This window comes from Halichoeres trimaculatus, unplaced genomic scaffold (assembly GCF_033239565.1).
Source record: "Halichoeres trimaculatus isolate MK-OKI-2021-1 unplaced genomic scaffold, fHalTri1.1 fHalTri1_scaffold_7, whole genome shotgun sequence".
Taxonomy (NCBI): Eukaryota; Metazoa; Chordata; class Actinopteri; order Labriformes; family Labridae; genus Halichoeres; species Halichoeres trimaculatus.
Window position 1 is genome coordinate 38329326 of NW_027437185.1, and position 20846 is coordinate 38350171.

A 20846-nucleotide genomic window follows, 5' to 3' on the forward strand; every position below is an offset into this window, starting at 1 on the left:
AACCAATTAAAGAATCAGTCTCATTAAACTACCAAATGGTGAAACCACCTTACTGGAAGTTATTTAGCTGTGCTGATGATAAAAAGTTATTAGTTATGAAAATCATCTTAAAGTTGATCTAAAATATTTCATTTCTAAACTTGATAATCTGGTTTAGTTGAACTGAGTGAGTCAGTGTATCGTAGATATCAGCGTTTTCGCTCTGTTTTTGTCTCAGTTGGTTTAAAATTAATTCAATAGAAGTGAAGTTTCTAGAAAAAGAATCTCCAAAACAACTTAAAGACCATTATGAAAAAAAGTTAAGACCATCCCTAAGTGAGGAGGGAAATTTAGTCATTGATACTTTAGTTAAAGCATACAGAGAGGATAGCATGACAATTATTTCAATGCTTTACCGGAGTTTCAGACACAGAAAGGGAACAACACAGATTGTATTAAATGAAACTGGGAAAAAATAAACGTAATCTGGAAACACCAGGGGAGGAAAGTGGTGGAGAAAGTTTGGATTTTTATAACACCACACTTTAAAAGCCGACAATCCCGATCACATCAACACTGCTGGAGACATGTAGACATGTTGACGCTAATCACTCCCACGTCTTTGGGAAGAGTCTGAAAACTCAGACATTTAGGTTAAAGTTTGTGATCACCTTACGATGTAAAATTCCTGTATTTTGGTTTGAAAAGTGAAAATCTAGTTTTGCTAAAAGACTTTTATCTCTGTAAGATCCTGCTCCCAGCCTCTACAATATGTCCAACAGAGAGACAGTTTTAAACGTTAGCTCCCAAATCTAAACCAATGGATGGACACAGACAATGAAAAAATGACTTTTTTTGAGACTTACAGCAGCATCTTTTGCTAAGCCGTGGGAAAGATGGACGAACTTTGTCCAAAAGAGGAAGGCCACTGTCCCCCTGTGACTTAACTGAACTCTGTTTACCTCTTTTTTCTGTCTTTCATTCTCTATAAATGTAAAATTGACCAAAAAAGTATGTTAAAAAATCATGTTAGATGTCATTTTTTTTACAGTGTAGTAGACTAATAAAATCAGATTCATAAAAACTTTTTTTGCGTGTAATCTGATTTTTTATGAGACACTTTGAATTTGCAGATTGACATTTCTCAGTTTCACAAACTCACCGAGTCTTTCTACCATAAAATCAAACACTATGACAAGAGCACGTGAATGAGAATCTCTCTGATAAAAAAATTTCCAACTTTAGGAAAAATTTGTGTCATCTGAAATAAAATATGAGGTCAAAGGAAAATTTAACAACAAGAATAAACCATTTAAGAAGCATTTTGTTCATTATTTAAGAGAAGTGGGGGATGAACTGTTTCTGTCGTATGTGTTGGGATGATTTTAACATTTACTTCACTGTTATTGACTCAGGTATTCCTCTGAACTAGGGCTGAATGATTTTGGGAAATAATCGAATTGCAATTTTTTTTTTTTTTTTTTTTTTTTTTTTTTTTTATACCAATTTTGCGATTGGGATTTAGCATACAATTTTATTTATTTATTTTTTATGGGGGGGGGGGGGGGGGTATTTTTTGCATTATTTAATTATTATGTATTTATTATTTTATTAATTATGGAAGTGTATTGCATTCACTTGAAGAAAAAAAAACAACTCAGGTTTTTCAGAGTAATTTATTCTTCGGTTTGTGTTTTGTGGAAATTAATTTTGTTTTTTTTGGTTAATATTTTTTTATTGTTTTGTTTTTTGTTATAATTATTTCTGTTTTTGTAAGTAATTTTTTTGTGGTAATAAATTTTGTTTTATTTTATTAATTTTTTTTATTGTTTTTTTTGGTTGTTAAAATTATTATATCGGTTTGTTTTTTGTTATATTTTTTTCTGTTTTTATGAGTAATTTTTTGTGGTAATTAATTTTGTTTTTCTGATTAATATTCTTTTATTGGTTTGTTTTTTATTTTAATTATTTTTGTTTTCAGATGACTTTTTTCCTGTTTTTCGTTAGAAAAATTTACCACGAAAAAAAGCAGGTTGAGGTTCTCGCGGGATTTCTAAGTATCTTGATACTTCAGGAAAAAAATTACTTATAAAAACAGAAATAATTATAACAAAAAACAAACCAATAAAAAAATATTAATCAGAAAAACAAAATTAATTTCCACAAAAAACAAACCGAAGAATAAATGACTCTGAAAAACCTGAGTTGTTTTTTTTTCTTGAAGTGAATGCAATACGCTTCCATAATTAATTACTACAACAATTAATAAAATGATTTTATAGTATGAAGGCTAGGCCTACATGCTGTGATGAAATGAAATAGACTGAAGGTTTGTGTACATGAAACTTTTTTAAAATTGTATTTTAATAAATTGCAGACTGAAAATTGCACTCTGTTACATTGAAATGTCAGTTTAAATTTCATTAATTGTACAGGATTAAGAAAAAAAGAGACTTCAAGAAATCCTTGAATTAAAACAAACTGTAGTGAAATGTGAGAAATTAAATCTCATATTTCATTTATTTTTAAAATCAAAAATCGAAGGTTGAAGTAAAAAAAAAGGATTTGTTGCTTAAAAAGGAGATTTTCTTTTCTCTGATATTTCTCTGCTCAGTCTCTCTCAGTCTGTGGCAGGTCAGCCAAGAAGTTAATTTCAGACCTTACACACACTCTCACACACACACACTCTCACACACACAGAAGAGTGAGTGCATACTGTCGAGCCCTGAAAACAAGAGGGCGTCGAGCTGTTTAATGTCAGAACAATCCGGTCCGGCTCTGGAGCCGAGGGTTCATGGTACAGGGAACAAGGAATCCCTTCAGCTCGCCTGCTCCGCGCTGACAAGGTATCTGCCCCCAGATTCATTTAGACCGTCAGCGTCAGAGCGCTGAGCGTCAGCTAGCCATCTGGATCAGACAGTGGAGGAGCAGATCTTCAGCGGGGCTCACGGGGGGATTGGATCCCCAAAGACAGCAGCAGATGAGCTCAGCTTTAGTGCTTTACCAAGACCTCGGTGTCAGGTTTGGATTATCTCACCTGTGCAATTTGTGTTTCCTCGGCTGTTTCTGCTGCAAACTGCACCACGCTCTTCAAAGACCTCGTTCAGGTCCCCCCAGCACCGCCTTTGGAGCACCCCAGGGCTCAGGAGTCGGGCTCCACCGTGAGAAACGCCGGTGGGTTTCAGCCAAAACACCGATAAGTGGAGAGGGTAAATACGACGCTGACATTTCCCTACATCAGGCCCAAACCAGCCATGATCTGTCAGTTTCATTCAATAATCACTTTATTTATCGTTAAAAAAATCCAAAGACTGGCCAATTCCCAATCCCTGCTCCAGAAAAACAACATTAACCGTCTGTTTGAACACGAGGAGTGAGGAATGTTGGTGTTGGAGAAAAATACGTCTTAACCGTTTTGAATATCAGGTGTGACTTCATAACGTGGACGAAATGAGCCTGAGAGCGTGACAGGATCTGATCTTTAACCAGCTAAACGCAGCGCCTGCTCCATCACCGTGGCGTGAGATCAATTATTCATGGCGGCGGGCGCTCAGGTCAGGCCTTACCTTTGTAAACATTGGCTTCCCGTGCTGGGTGACCATGGTGCACTGATCACAGTCCAGGGTGATGCAGGAGTTGTGGAAGGACTCCTTGGAGTGTTTCAGGATGTAGTGGAGCTCGCTGACCCCGCCCTCGAACACCGTGCTGAAGTAACGGGGGATCAGCGTCCGGCCGATCGCTGCGGGACACAGAGAGAGGACAGAGGCGTTAGACGCAGACAGGTACTGGGTGACCACGAGCTTTAAGAAGGCTGACGTTAACGCACAGCATCATTAACAGAGATTACTGACGCTGTTTGTTTTCTTGAATCCACTCTGACGACTTTTACTGTTTCTGTTACAAGCCTCCAAATCAGTCTGAGTCGTTAAATAATGGCGCCAATAAAAAGAGAAACGTGACGAAATATCTCTGAAACAAAAATATGTAAAGTTTTTCACTCAATGAAAAATCAGTTATCTTCACCTCCTGACTCTGGTTTGACGTTTCACACTAAGACAAGCGAGGTGTGCCATTGCTGGGATGAATATAAACTCTTCATTTTGATTTGAAAACATCATCATTCATGTTTTTATATTGTTAGCGCTTCAACAACACAATATTTACCGCCAAAAAAAAAGAGATCTGACATTTTCTGTGCCAAATGTTGAGACCTGATCATGTTCAGTCGTTCGTGCAGTCGGTTGATATTGCTGACACCAAAACAATAACTTGGTTTAATATTCAACTCTATAATATTAACCCTGATTTCTTAGGTCAAAGTCTCAGGACTGATCCTTCCTGTTGAAGCTGAAGTTCTGTCGCTTCTGTAGCAACACGTTGTAAATCATTTAGTGTTTGATATTAAACTCTTCAATTTAGAAATATTGAGTTTGTTACTTCATTCATTGCCATTGATTTTTTAAAACTACAACTACAAAAAGAACTTAATGTGAATTTGTTATGACATTTACTATATTTGACAGATCACTGTGCTCCAGGAAGTTACTTTTTCAGTATTCTGATCTCAAAAAAAGTATTTTCTTTTTGTGTTAACACTTGGGATTTCATATCAAGGTGCATTTATTTCTGGTGTTTCTTTTTTAAGTCTGTCAAGAAAAATTAACTTCATGTAGAGAGGGAACATTTTACACATTATAAGAAATGTCCTCATCAAATACATTTTTTTTTTTCTTTTTTTTTTTTACTTATTTTTACAGAAAAGCTTTAATTTTGTGATTCTATCTTATTTTTACTTTATTTAATTTGTTTTGCTTCTCTTGATTTTTTTTTCTTTTTTTGGTTGCTTATTTGATTTTGTTTTATTTTTATTGTCTGCTGTTCATTTTTACCTTTTTTACTGTTAATTGTAAAATACTTTACTTTTATTAAAAGTGCTATTTTAATGTTATTATTATTACTGTTTGTATTATAAATAAAATTACTTTATATTTTATTACTATTTACATTATTATAATTATTATTACTATCATTTAAATGATAATAAACGAATCATTTTAATAATAAAAATAATAATTATTAATATTATCATTATATTTATTATTATTATTATTATTATTATTATTATTATTATTATTATTATTATTATTATTATTATTGTTTATAAAATTATTTTTTATTTTAATAAAATTTAAAGAATTACTATCAATATTATAATTTATAAAATTATGTTTAATGGTAATAAATAAATTTTTTATAAAAACAACAACAATAATAAATATAACAATACAAATAATAATTGTTATAATTAATAGATAAATAAATTTAAATTCATTTATTAATTATTTTTTTCTTGGACATGGGGTCCTTTGTTGCAGTATGTAAAACAGTCATATGTCACAGGAGTAATGTCATGTATTATGTCTGACACTGAATGTTAAAAAATGAGATATTTAAGGAAAATATTTTTTTTTTAAAGATGAAAATAATTCGTAGCAAACAGAAAAAAAGGAGGGTGTGCTGAGGGAGCCTAACAGCAGATGAACTGCCTGACAATGACATCTGCTGTAGATTCATTAATCAGGATAAACATTTTATTGGCGGTCTGAAGCTCCTTGGAGGAAGCCGGATCTGATCAGATGTTCAAATGAAAGGAATTGATTAAACATTTGAGAGTAAATATGCTCTGCCGTTCCTATCTGACCCGTCTCTATCACACAGAATCATTGTAGGAGCACGGGACGGGCTGTTAACGCCTGCTGTTATTGATCTGACTCTAATCTCAGCACTCATTACGGCTGCTGGTGGTGATACAGACGATGGAGGAGTGTCTGCTGAACCCTGAGGGTTCCTGTCTGTCCACCAAAAACTAAAACACCCTGAAAATGTTTATCCTGAAACACGGAGCGCGCTCATGCTAACAGCTGATCTCAGGTGAGTCATTCACAGAAATCCTTTGGTATTCAGGAGAGCTGTGGATGAATGTGCTGCTAACTATTGTCGTATCGATTATTCCTTTTTGTGATCAGCTCAACTTTCAGAGCAGCGAGCACGTTATGGATTCACTGGACCTATCGGATTGTCCTGGACTTCCTGCTCCACTGAGCACCAAACTCTGGACGGCCTTCAGGGAGCCTGATCAAACCCCCTGACACGTTTCTTTCCCCGTCAAAGCATCCGTGTACCCAACTCTCTCCTGGAATCAAAGATGGTCTTCAAACAGCTGTTAAATCAGCCCGAGCAGCAGAGAGCAGAGTCATTTCCAGCTTTTCTCCAGAATAATACGATTCTACCACTAAGTTTAGCATTAAACTGAATTATTGAGACGGACAACTTGTGCTGTGCAAACTTTTTACAGCAGCCTGAAGAGACGATGAGCCGGCCGTGATGAAAACTGGAGGAGGAGGAGTCAGGGAGGGGGAAAGTGTCTTCAGTGTTTTTTACAGCCCTCGGGCTTTGTCTGGTTTCTATCTCCTCTGTGTTCACTGGCTTCCAGCTGAAGAAAGATGATACAGAGGGAGAGGCTCACAGTCCCCTTACATTACAGAGAGATGGCGTGCTACATACATATTTCTCAACACTCCACCGTTTTTACGTCATGATATCAGGCCCTGAAATGCCTCTCGTCCTCCTCTGTTTTGATTGAGAGCATTCAGTAAAGCATTCATCGTATTTTCACAGACGTTTGTCAGATTAACTCTTCATTTAGTTAAAGAAACCTGGTTTCACTCAGGATCCTTAAATCTTTGACAACGCTGCTTCTCACAGCAACACCAGCTCACCTTAACTCCAGCTTTACTCCTGCTTTTGTCTTTCTGAGTCGACCTGAGTGGAGATCCCACTCCACCTCCTGAATAAGACCTTAAAATCCTTCAACACATCCTCAGTCCACCAGCCGCAGAGAGAGAGGAGTCAAGGTTTCAATATCACAGAGCTGCACCTCAAATAAGAGCTGCACAAAACTCAAAACCAGAAGTTTCTTCAGGTATTATGAGCGGTAAATTGATCTCATTGATTCATTTGTGTTTCTTCTGGTGTACTTCCTTTTAAAGGACACAAACAACATGGCTGCCAGAGTTTGTTCTTAAAAAAAGTCAGTCTCCCCGGTTGTTTGGATTAACGGTCTGCTACAAAGTTTGTTCATAGGCGGCTAAAACTGGAAGAAGCAATTCAACAATTTCCCAGTTGGAATAAAGTAATTCTAGTCTTTTCTATTCTATTCTATTCTATTCTATGACTGACTTATCCTAACATCATAAACAGAAGCATTTGGCCGAATAGAGGAAGTGTGAAAAGCAGCTAAAGCCCGTTTCTACCAAGTGGTCCAGTGTGGATCAGTCCAGTATGGCACTAGAGATGGGAACCAAAAACTGGTTCCTGTTAAGAGTCGACCATTTCTTGTCATTGTTTTGTTAAAACTACGATTATAAAAAGAACTTAATGAGAATTTGTTATGATATTCAGTATTCAGTTTCACAGATTATTGTGCTTCAGAAAGTTTTTTTTTTTTAAAGTATCCTAATCTGAGTTAAAAAACATTTTCTTCTTGTTTTAACATTTGGGAATACACATCAAGGTCCACTTAATTCTTGATTTTACATTCTTATTCAAGTCTTATTCAAGTCTGAAAATTAACTTCCTGTAGAGAGTGAAAATTTAACAAGTAATTAGAAATGTTCTTGTCCGATGCAGTGTTTTTTTTTAATTATTATTATTTTTTAAACTATCTTTTCTTTTTTTTTTCTACCAGAAAAGCTTTTATTTTGTGATTTTGTCTTATTTTTTCTTGATTTAATTGATTTTGCTTCTCTTGATTTATTTCATTTCTTGGTTGCCTATTTTTTTTTTTATTATTTATTTATTTTTACATTTTTAATATTATTATATTTACCCATTTTTACTGTTTATTGTTGAAAAGTGCTATATGATAATATTATTGTCATTATAATAATAATAATAATTATTATTATTACTAATAATAATAATAATAATAATAATAATAATAATAATAATAATAATTATTATTATTATTATTATTATTATTATTATTATTATTATTATTATTATTATTATTATTATTATTATTAATAATAATAATAATAATAATAATAATAATAATAATAATAATAATAACAGTAATAATAATAAAAATAATAGTAATAATAATAATAATAATAATAATAATAATAATAATAATAATAATAATAATAATAATAATAATAACAAAAGGGTTATCCAAGGTTTCAATCTATGGATATCTTTGCCTTCATCCTTAATGATTCCCTTATTGATTCTTTACAATATGCCAAAGCTGCTGGACCTTACATGGAGTAGTCTACTGCAGCTATCTTAGCTTAGCAGTTAGCTAACAGTTTCCCAAGAAAACTCTGATTCAGGATTTTTAGCTTGAAGTTTTCCTGAAGAACTGAACTCACAAAGAAATGTACATCACTCTTTCACATGAGATCCCTATTCAACACATTCAACATGGAATAAATCTCCTTATTCACCAAAAACGATATAAACAAAATAGCGCTAGCTTGATGCTAATGTGTATGGGGAGTTGCATTGAAATGCTAGCAGTTAGCATACTGGTTATAACTTTAGCTTCAGGCTAGAAATTCAACTTTCATCACAGAAACATGTCACAGTTAGTCTTTTTAACAAATCATGAAAACTACAAATGTCTAAGTACTGATGTCACACAGGAAGTGATGATTCTTTCCACCAATCAACAGCCTGCAGTGTTTCTAGCTCCACCTGCTGGGGTACCCAACAGAAGGGAACCAGAAAGTGGGACGGTACAGGTTGGCAATTTGGGAACCTGTCCCGGTTTTAGTCAAAGGAAACGCCACATTAGAGGATTTGCTCTCACCTGGCAAACTGTACGACGAGACTCAGGGTGACAAACATGATTGACTAGATATCAGCTATTATCTGAAGGCTGAACTTTATTTATGACAACATATTTAGCTCATACTTACAGGGAAACATGTACGTTTTAAATTCTGTGAAAACAGAAGCAGAATCTTTTACCGGGTGGACACACATCGTATGACGAGTAAGAACCAACGTTTTGCAGAGAATATGTCTGTTTTTAAAAAATAATGCAGAGCCTGAGAATAAATCAAATGTTAATGTGAAGGATTTTCTCTGAATGTAAAAGAGAAACGTCTCCTCTGCTCATCTTCATCATCCTCATCATCGAGAGGATGATGCCTCAAACCGCCTCCTCTCAGAGAAAAATCACAGCCCCTCCATGAAACTGCAGAGCTGGATGTTTCAGCAGTTTGCAGGAGACCAGCAGCAGGTCTCAGCAGCTCATCCTCCTGAACAGACAGCCCCTGGTTTCCTGGCTATAGGCTTTCTGCTGAACACAGATAGTCATCCTCAGCACCGCCCTGCTTCACACTCCTGCTCACAAACATGCCTGAGAGCTGCACTGCGGCCACGGGCGCCGTCCAAACATCACCGGGCAGTTCCACATGAGCAGCTCCTCTTGCTCAAGGGCAAACCGCTGGTTACTGAAGGGGAAAGTGCTACTCATTCACTCTGATGCACAGGGGATCTGAACCAGCAACTGCTCGGTCTTGGATTAACTTCACAGAGCTGGCTGCAAACTTTTAACGCCGCTCGTTTTCTGAGTATCCAGATCCTGCTTCAGTGTTTTTTTTGTGACGATGTGTGTTGCTGAAATCCTGTGAGACTACGATCTGACGTCTCTGTCACTGTATGTGTCGACAAACAGGCTGCAGTCACTGAATCAGAGTCAGTTTATCACTCATGAGGAAACCTGTCCTGTAGTTTGGGTGATCACAGTTACATTTCTGCAACATTTGCAAAAGTTAACGTTAAAAAAAATTTAAAAACATCACCTTTACTGTACGTCTGCAGCGCCTCATCAGATGCTGATATCGTTCGTTTAGCAACTTTCTGCCTGAGTGACCAAGAATCCTTCATTTCTCCTGTTTTGGCATCTTACAGCATCGACTGAGCGGCTTCATTAAAATGAATGAGGGGGGCTGAGGGTTTGTGCAGGGGGCAGATGTCAGACCCCGTCTCAACCAGGGATGTTTGCACCCCTGGGAGCACTTAAGGTCAGTCCTGGGGGTAAACACAAAAACTGTGGGACAGCTTGCTAATTATAAGGAATAATTTATTATTAATAACTGGATTCAGCTGAAAAAAAAAATAAAAAAATAGGATTATCTTAAATAAAAAGTAACAATAAATAAAGAAAATGTGATCTGTTTAGTGCTGGGTTTATTTACTGGTGCCAGTTTTTGTTTGATACCACACGAGTCTGAAATGTACATGTTGATACCCGACATCATTAACTATGAGCCTGCTGTTGTGAAAAACAGAACCAGGGGTGAAACAGTTCACAATGTGAATATTTCTGTGTCTACGTACGCTTTTTTGTCGCTGTTGTAAATAATGCTGCTGATAAAGACGGTTAACGATGCCGACACACAGCCGTACAGGAAGAAGAGGAATATATGGAGTGATGTGTGTGTGTTGTGAGGAAATAAATTCATTTCCAGTGAGGCGACTGGTCTAAAGGTAAGGACGCACTCAATGGGTTTGATGAGCGTAGCTAGCATTAGCAAAGCTAGCATCACAATCACCAGACAACAGCCTACATTCAGCTTTGTCATAATTTTCCAAATTTAAGAAGAGCAAAGCTCTGAGACGCCGTCAGTCATCTGTGCCTGTTTACATCCGGATAGTAAAGCTCTGCAGACTTAGCATCCTGAGGCCCAAACTCTGTCCGGTGTACATTTTTAGTTTTTTCTTTTTTTTAATTATTATTATTATTATTATTATTATTTTTTAAGTTTTCTTATTGAGTTAGTTGGTGTTAGTGTTGTGGTTTATGAAAACACTATTTATTTATTTATTTATTATATTTATTCAATAAATGTATTTATTTATTAAGTTATTAATATATTCATTTATTTATTTAATATATATATATATATATATATATATATATATATATATATATATATATATATATATATATATATATATATATATATATATATATATATATATATATATATATATATATATATATTCATTTAATGTATATATTTATTTATTGAATATATTTATTTATTTTACATAAAACAAGTAAGTTAAACTGAATGCTAAACTGAATGTCAAAAATGGATCCGGATATGGACAAAGCCTTCCATCTGTGTTTCAGCTAACGGATATGGGCCTAAATGTAGCAGTACCACCAGAAACCACAGGGGGCAGTGTTGCTGCTACTACCCAATGTGTAGCTGCAGTGAGACATAAAAAACTTCGGCCTCTGTTTTTGTCTTTTATGCAAGGGGTACATTAGCAAAACTTCTTCCACAGACGCCATGTTTGTTTTTTGAGTTTGTTGTTGTTGTAAGCTTTTGACTCTGGACTGCGCCCCCTGGTGGATGAATTGGTTCAGAATCAGAATCAGGTTTTATTACCAAGTAGTTTTGCACCGAAAAGGAATTTGACTTGGTGTAATGGTGCAATCAATAAACAAGGAGCAAGGGAATAACATGAGACTATATATATTTTTTTTTTTATTTTTTTATTTGGTATCTTATTTTACTTTACTTCACTTATGTTTGCACCTCACACTGTTTTGCACTGACTGAAAGGCTTTTGCAATTTTGTTGTACTTGTTGAAATGACAATTAAGTTCTATTCTATTCTATTCTATTCTATTCTATTCTATTCTATTCTATTCTATTCTATATTATAATACAGAATTCGAGCTATACACTCTATAAAATAGATAAAAGAAAAAGTTAAGATATTAAATATAAAAAACAAATTATTATCATCATTATAATTAATTTGTTTATTAACATTATTATTAATAAAACAACAACAACAACAATAATAATAATAAACGAAATAATATTTTGCTTATTATTATTATTTTTTATTATTTTTTTTATCATTATTATTATAATTATAAAATTATCTAACTTAATTTTATTTTACAAGATTATTGCTAATGTTAAGTTAGCTTAAGTGCGCAGTGCTTGTGTGTACTATATTTCAGTGTACTGCTCTTACTTCTCCCTTGTTGTATGCTGCAAAAAAATCATTTCCCCCCTTGGGATCAATTCATTTTTATCTTGTCTTGATTAAAGAATATTTATAGAAAAAGAATTAAAATAATAATGAAAACAAAGGATACAAGGTGCAACGTGGAGCTGCATAATTCAACAATACCAACGTAAAGGACACGTTGAAGTATGAGATCAGAAACGGTAAAATAGTTTGAAAAGGACTGAGACATTTTCCTACAAACCGAATATCCATTTCTATACACTAAAAGTTAACGTGTGTGAATCATCTTTAACCCATTGAAATGAATGTAGAGCTTGGTATTGGTGCCTGTGAGGGACAAAAACAAACCCCGAGTATATTTAATGTGCCTGTGTTAATTTCCCAGTGTTGGCTGTGGTTGGAAACAGCTTCGTAATCCCACCAAGTGTCAGTGACCCAGTCTACGCTCTGAGCAACGCCAGGCTGTTAAATAAGAGCAAAATTTAAAAGAATGAGAATAAAAACCATAAATCCTGACTTTGGGATTATGTGGGCGAGCACGCTGGGATTTCCTTCAGCCTCTCATTCCTCGCCGACTGGAACAAGTCTCTGTGCTCCTCTACGTTTTGCTGCCCGTCAAATCTCCATCATTAGAAGAGCGGCGGGGAAAAAACGGGACAGCCACATTATCCAGCAGCACATGGCCCCTGATTTCAAGCAGAAATAATCCATCTTAGAGTCAACACTCTGCTGCCTGGAATTATGCTCTTTCTCCCCTTCCCCCAGGGTGGGTGGGTGGTCAGGAGGTGTGTGTGTGAGTGTGTGTGTGTGTGAGTGTGTGTGTGTGAGGAGGGAGGAAGGGGGAGTTGAAGCTCGGGAATAAAACTTCATTTAGAAGTGAAATGTCCCTGAAGACAGTGTCTCAAGAGGCTCTCGAGGTCAGATCTAGATGGTGGAGTCTGGAAACGGGAGAGACGGAGAGATGAGGGTGAGGGAGTGAGAGATGTGGATGGAGGAGGTGAGGAAGGGGGGAGGAGAGGGAGGAGGAGGGGGGAGCACCCGTGACTGGCATGTTTTTCAAATTCGATAAAGTCAGGCATGACTAAATAACACATAAAATGTTTGGCATCGTGAGCAGTGGCTGAGAGGAGAGGAGAGGGGGAGGAGGGGGGAGGCGAGAGGGGGGAGCTTCAGGGTCCACTCGGCCTGGATGACTGTGTAAATGATGCTCTCTCTCCCCTCTCTCCTCTCTCCTCTCTGTATCTCGCCTCCTCCCTCGCTCAGCCTCCACCACGGTTGAAAAACAAAGTACGTCGAGGAGTGGAGCTGACTGCTAATGCGGAGGAGCTCTGAGGAGACGAGGGGGAGGAAGGGAGGCAGGGTTGGTGAGGAGGAGGAGAGGGGGAGGGAGGGGGGGGATTGGGACTGAAAAAAAATGAGTGAGGGATGAAAGAGCGCTGGAAACAGAGAGACAGAGAGAAGAAACTGGGAGGGAAGATGAAAAAATAAGAGCTCTGCGATGAGGGAGAGGAGGCTCACAGAGGGTGAGACAGCGAGGAGGGAGGCAGGGGAGGAGGAGGGAGGAGGGGGCTCAGGTGATACGCAGATCTGCTTCTTGCTCACCTCACCAAACCATGCAGGAGTTTTTGGTTGTGTCTCCTCAAGCAAAACTGTCCTAATAAAAGGCAGCGTGCGTGGCCGGGGTGACAGAGTGATAGATAAGCATGTAATGCTAGTCATGCTAGCAGGTTTTGGACCATTTCAAGCGCAGTAGTCTTGTGTTTCTCTTCAAATATCTCCCAGGCTCACTCACTCAGTGTTTGCATTGTGTGGAAACACTTCGGCAGAGGGAGTGCAGAGCTCGTCTGACTGAAGGCACTCTTTAAAGGACGTCTGACTGTAAAATAATGAGACGGCAGATATCTCAGGTACACCTTTCCATCCAGCGTATGAGCCCGCAGCATCCAGGAATAATGTGAGACAGAAATAAAACAGCAGGTTGGTTAATACTGCCACTAAAGTAATCATCTTAACTAATCTTTAACAATGAGAAAACACAGCAATGCTCTCAACTTTCACTTCTTCACGATATAAATAAAAGCTGCATGGCTACACTCATCTCTCTGCACTTTGTTGTGTTTGTAACTCGTTAAACAATCAAGCTGTTGCTATGCAGAGCTGACACAGGTTGCATGCACTCTTTGTCTCAACAGTGTTTGATCTGATCTCAAAACAGCTTCAAACACGAACCACAAACCAGTCAGGAACCAGTTTGTCTCCAGTTCTGCAGTTATCAGCCCAAAGTGGTGGGAGCACATTACACGACACACAAGCTCCCACAAGAGTGAAGGCAAAACCTGCAACATGCATTCAAAACTCTGTTTTTTGCATGAAAAAATGTTGATCAGGATGCAATTCAAGTAATTCTGCAACTCTAATTCAGGCTGCTTCTGCTCCTGGTGCAGCAAATCTATTAACGAGCAGTGCTGCTAAATGAATTAAATAATAAACACACTTTTTGGTTCACCTGGGTAGAAGTCCTCAGCTTCAGCCTGCTCCTTTTTCAGCTGCAGGTAGTGATTTAATTAATTAATTTATTTATTTTTATTTTATTTTTTGTGAAGAAAATATTTGCATGCATAACGATTTTGTTTGATTTATTTATTAATTTAATTATAAAGTGATTGCACGTGAGTTGTATTCTGTACTGGAGATTGTGACCAAATAATATACTCATACTCATAAACGAAAGGCATTATCACAAAAAAAGATTTAAAAAAAAAAAAAACAATTATTTTTTTGTATTTACTTATTTTTGTATTTATTAATTGATTTTTTTATGTATCTATTAATTAATTAATTAATTTATATTTTATTTTTTGTGAAAAAAATGAATGCATATCCACTTTTGCTTTTCTTTCTTTCTGTCTTTATGTATATATATTTTTATTCATTTATTAAGTTAATTGTTTTTAGAAGAGAATATTGGCATGCATAAACATTTATTTATTTATTTATAACACATGAGTTATATTCTGTACTGGCGATTGTGACCGATATAATATACTCATACTCCAAAACGACAGGCATTATCTCAAAAAAGATTTAAAACAAAAAGAAGAAAAAATAACTTTTATTTAGTTATACATTTATTTATTAATTTATTAATTAATATATATTTTTATTTTTTGTGAAAAAAATGAATGCATATTCATGTTCGCCTTTCTTTCTGTTTTTCTTTTTGTATATGTATTTATATTCATTTTTTTAATTTTTTTTTAGAAGAAAATATTTGCATGCATATACATTTTTGATTTCTTTCTTTCTTTTTTCTTTCTTTCTTTCTTTCTTTATATTATTCATTTATAAAGTGTTTGCACATGAGTCATATTCTGTACTGAAGATTGTGACTATAATAAAATACTCATTTTCATAAATGCAAGGCATCTTAAAATAAATATAAAAAATAGACAAAAATAGAAAAAATAAATAAACCTAATTTTTATTTATCTATTCATTTTTTTATTTATTGAATTTTTTTTATTTTTTCTCGAAGAAAATATTTGCATGCATATACATTTTTTTATTTATTTAATTAAATTATTTATATTATTTATTTGTTAAGTGATTGCACATGAGTCATATTCTGTGAGATTGTGACCAATATAAGATACTCATTCTCATAAATACAAATCAGCATCTCTAAACAAATAAACAAATAAATCAAATGAAAAAAAAAAAAAATACTAAAAGAAAGAAAACAATCCCAAAACCAGTGGCATCAAAAAGCTCAGACCACAACAAGACACGGAGAAAAAGTCAATACTGATTATGATAAGTGAAAAACTTTGGTTTTGAAAGGCTGCTTTGAAAAAACTGAGTTCAAAGAGCTTCACCAAACACAAACCAGGATCACATTATTTTTCAAAAATGGAAAAGAGTTCAACCAAAACAGGACAAAAGCAGCTCCCTGCAGCGCCGAGAGAGACGCAGTCGTTCACCGTGTTGCCAGAAAGAAGAGCCTCATCAACATCATGTTGAAAATACTATCATTCATCTTTTAATAAGCAGATTACGCTCTCACCAACAGCGCACCAGCCAAACAAACTTCAGACAAAAAACAAAATATAAAAACTCTTGGAGTCCAGATGAGATGAAAATATTTGTTATTTTCTTTTCTCTCTCTGTCGCTGAGCTCGTGTCGTTCTTCTTCCTTTTTGTTTCTCTTGCAGCGTGCTGATTGGCCCGTCTTCAGACACAGGGCACTCCAGAGATACAGATTAGTTGGCACTTGTTTGGGCGAACACGACAAGCAGCATATGCCTCTCAAGTAACGTGTACCCAAACATGCAATTTACAAATAATTAACGTGGTGTTAATTAGTCACATTAATTCATGCCACTTTGTTCGGGTTGTTTCCCCCGCCGGTCCCCAGGACTCCTGCCAGCGCCGCCAGCCAGCACGACGGCGAGAGCGAGTTTCCCTGCTCCTCAGTGAGAGCGGGGCGTCAGATGAAAGACAGATAGAGGGACGGTTTACACACACACACACACACACACACACACACACACACACGCTCGAAGGACGGGAACACACAGGTAGCTCCACAGTAAATGAGATGCTCAGTACATGCAGAGTCTGACCAATATTCACGGTCATGACCGTCACATACCAAACCAAAAACCGCCGTGTGAGGCGACACAGGAAGTGCAGAATGTAAGGGTAAAACGCGGCTGTTCTCACTGAACAGCTGATGAAAACAAATCAGTGTTAGTGTTCCCTTCTTCCTGTTTCTGGGTGACAGAAAAGACACGTGGTTTTCTGTGTCAGTAACATTTTATGGAGTTTATAAGTGAATAAAAACAAATTTGGTCTCTGGATCTGGATATCTCTGGACGAAAATAAATAAAGATAAGTAAAAATCACATGTCACGTGGCGCTGACGTACTGTTTTTTATGTGTTATGGACTGGAGTAGGCCATCTACTGTCTCGAAGTGGTTATAGCAGTTGTTTCAGTCGTTTGGAACCTAGCCGTAGTTATGAGGCCTCCATGAGCCTGCAGTAACTTTTCTTCCATTTACCTGTGAGTATTTTAACATTTGGAGTTTTCAGTATTGTTTACAAAGACTATGATATGTTTCTGTGATGATAGCTGAAGTTATATCGATGCTGCATATCAATACAATTTCCCATATACATAGCATCAAGCTAGCGCTATTTTGTTTGTATCATTTTTGGTTAAATAAGGAGATTGTTACCATGTTGAATGTATTAAATATGAATCTCCTGTTAGAGAGTGATGTTCACTTCTTTGAGTTCAGTTCTTCAGTAAAACTTTAAGCAGAAAATCCTGAATCACATGACGTCAGTGACCAATCAGGTGCAAGTCTGACCTGCATGGTCCACCAGAGCAGATACCCCGAGCCCCCCCCGAGAATGCTGAAGTTGAAGAGCCATCACTGCTCTGTTTTTGGCTGTAAACAGCCACATAGCTCCATGCTCAAGCTTCCCATCTCAGAAGAAGACAGACTAAGTGTCTAGAGTTCATTTATCAGGAAATGTTCCAGCTACACTCAGTAAAACTGTGCATGTGTGTGCTAGTCACTTCACGGCCGACTGCTTTTCCAACTTTGGACAGTCCAACAGAGGGCTAGCCAATAGACTGGTCCTGAATCCAGGCGCATTACCAACCATCCTCCAACAAACCTGGGACCCTGGAAATGTGAGTATTTTAAATGCTGTGTGCTGTGGAGCAGATGGAAGAGCTTTCCCTCAGTGTCCCCCCTGTCTCTGTGTTAGCTTCAGGATGCTAACTTTAGCTGCAGTTAGCCTGTTGTTTTAGCCTGTAATGTTACGGTAAACGAGCTACTCTGTTTTCTAAACATTGTGCACTCGGAGCTCGTGGCGCCGCTCTCAGTGACGTGGAAGAGCGGGGCGGTATCAGCGGTGGCTCATTTACATATGAAGGCCACGCCCACTAAATCAGAGCGTTCTGAACAGAGGGGCTATGAGAGCCTGGAGATTAAACTGCAGACAAGGAGCAGGATATGGGACCTTTGATAAACTAGCAGCAAAGCAGTGTTGGTGTTAGAAGGAGCTACACCTCTGCACATAAACTCCACATTGCTGAGTGTGATGAAGGTTTTCATGCTGGATCACAGTTTCAACCAGTCCCCCTTTTAAAACCATCAACAGATTGACCACTGTGTATATTTATGGTACTTATGTTCTGGTATAAAAAGTTTGAAGCTGTGATATTTTAATTGAATTTCTCGAGGATACTTGAGCGTGGAGAGGATGTCATAACTTTACTCCACGTCCTTCTTTTAGAAAAAAATCAACATATTTGTGATAAAACTTTTGATAAACTCCCATGTGAGTGAAAAGTCAAACAGAAATGACACCAGTTTTTGAAATGGGTTTAAAAAGGTTGGAAAGTCAGCAAGCAAATGCTGTGTTTTATTTTTCAACACCACACGTCTGTATGCATGAAGGGTCTTATATTAGTCTACCTATGGATCCCCCCATACATCCTCCTGTGTGATCCCAGGTGTGTGTGTGTGTGTGTGTGTGTGTGTGTGTGTTTCTCCCATAGTGTGGTCTCAGCTTCACGATGATCCTCCGTGTGTTTGTAACGGCCTCATACGAGCTGACATCCACGCTGCGCAGGAGAGCACGGTGGTTATATGTAGCGTGTTGGCAGATTGTGTTGTCCGTTTTGACACTCACACACACTCACACACACTCACACACACACTCACAGAGCCTATACATGTACAGTAATGATGCACCTAGGGAGTACAGAGGCAGCTAGGTAAACAATATGCACACCCACACGCAGGAGCAAAAATAAATATGTAAACATGCAGCGACGCGGCAGGAAACATAAGTGAGCGATCAGATATTCAGTCTCTAAAGAGGAACGAGCCGCTGGTTTCCATGAATACAGATTTCACACAGAGATGGTAATGGATAAGAAGTTTAAAAACAAGGTTTATTTTGTTTTATACTTTTACAAATACATTTTTATCTTACTACTATAACTTCTTTGGTTAATATTTCACTCCAATCACTGAGCTAATGACGATCAGTCAGCTGGATCAGCCGTCGTTTAGCATCAACAAGCGCTGATAGTTTCTTGTAGCGGTCGAGTTTAGCAGTAATCTTATCAAACAATGGAGATTAAGATTATTCAGGCTGTGATTGGTTAATGTAGCTAGGCGCCGCCCTGTTGGCTATGGCTGCCTGTTGCAGCAGCTCTCTCTTCTTCGTCTGTTTTGTGTAGTTTTTTCATCTCTTTTTCGTAATCTTTGTATTTGGAGTGGATCATCACTTTGTATGGTTCATTTGTTGGTCATGGACACCAAACTTTTTGTGTCTTCAGTGATATTTTTGCTACTTTTCTCCTGTGTTTGTCTGGAGATCCTACATGTAACCATGGCTGCATTGTTTACATGTGAAATCAGCTGTTAGCAGCCTGTAGCATGTCAATGCTAACTGGTGCTAGGCCGGATGTTTCCCATAAGGTGAGGAGGAGGAGGTGAGGATGACGTGCTGGTTCTCAGGTGTGAGCTAAGAAGTGACGACATGGACCTGTCCTTCCATCCATCGTTATTGGGAACGTAAGATCTATCTCCAATAAGATGGACGAGCTAGCTGTGCTAACCCAGCAACAGAGGGAATACCAGAGGGCAGAGTAGCATCATGCTATTCACAGACATGGCTAACAGAGCTAACACCAGACAAGCTGTCAGCATCTATTTTCTCATGGAGCTTTTTGCACTTTCTTACTTTTGTTTTCTTGATTGCTGCTGTGACTTCATTTCCGTTGTACTTGTTACAATGACAATAAAGTTCTATTCTATTCTATTTTATTCTATTCTATTCTAACACTTTGTTTACTGTGTATATGAGCAGCATATGAGATAATTAATCTGCAGCAGGGGGGTGGGGGCTAGCTCTGCTAAGGTTAGCCAGGCACACAGTAAACCTACTGCAGTATTATGTAAGTCGACCAAACATCGAACATTGGAGAGACGTGCAGATCACGTCAGTATTGGGTCGTCCGAAGAAACCATACCTAGACGTCAGAGCAACGTGGGAACAAATTTTGACATCTAAATCTGACCCTTTTTGGACGTTGTACTGGCGTTCAGCATTTGGACGTCACTTGCAGACCAAAACTAGACGTCAATGAGACGTTTAAAATGGATCCATACATTCAGACGTCATAAGTATACCTTTTTGGGAAAGTGAAGCCAAGCTTTTCACTTTGACCTCTTCAACATTTGTTTTAGAAATTATGCTGCTGCCTGACGTGTGGCACGTCATGTGGCGCGGACGTAGGGTCCTGCCGCTTCAGGGTATCGTAAAGAATCAATGAAGGACTCGTTTAGCATAAACTGATGATCGAAGATGGCTCGAGCAAATTGTCACAACACAACCTGAAACAAATCCATCTCCTGGAAGTCATCAGGTAAAGTTAATCACCAAGCATCCACAAACAGTTACAAGCTACAGAGTTTAAACAACCAGAGATTCAGAGATTAAAGCTGATGGAGCATGACTCCTGTCTGATTTTGGCTTTTTATTTTTTTTAAAGAGAAAGAGTTTTCTTCTCTGTCCTAATTCAGATTTAAAGTAAACCTCGACTCCTCAGGACTGTCAGAACCGTCTGTGTCAGGGTTTGATGATTAAACTGGTCAAATCAAACAGGAGTGTGTGGAGAGAAAAGGAAAGAGCGGCGAGCAGAGTCAGAGGCTCTGGGCGAGCAGCGCCCTGCTCTCTGCAGTGCAGGAGAAAAGATGGAAATGAGACG

At 37.3% G+C, this 20846-nt stretch overlaps 1 protein-coding gene across 5 annotated transcripts in view; it reads right to left on the minus strand.

The window, feature by feature from the left end:
• ldb2a (LIM domain binding 2a) overlaps window positions 1–20846 on the minus strand; it is a 149292-nt gene that overhangs the window by 52227 nt on the left and 76219 nt on the right. For all 5 annotated transcript variants that reach the window (XM_074673909.1, XM_074673907.1, XM_074673905.1 and 2 more), the window contains exon 3: window positions 3546–3718. In XM_074673909.1, the coding sequence (XP_074530010.1) occupies window positions 3546–3718 (173 nt within the window). The remainder of the gene's footprint in view (window positions 1–3545; window positions 3719–20846) is intronic.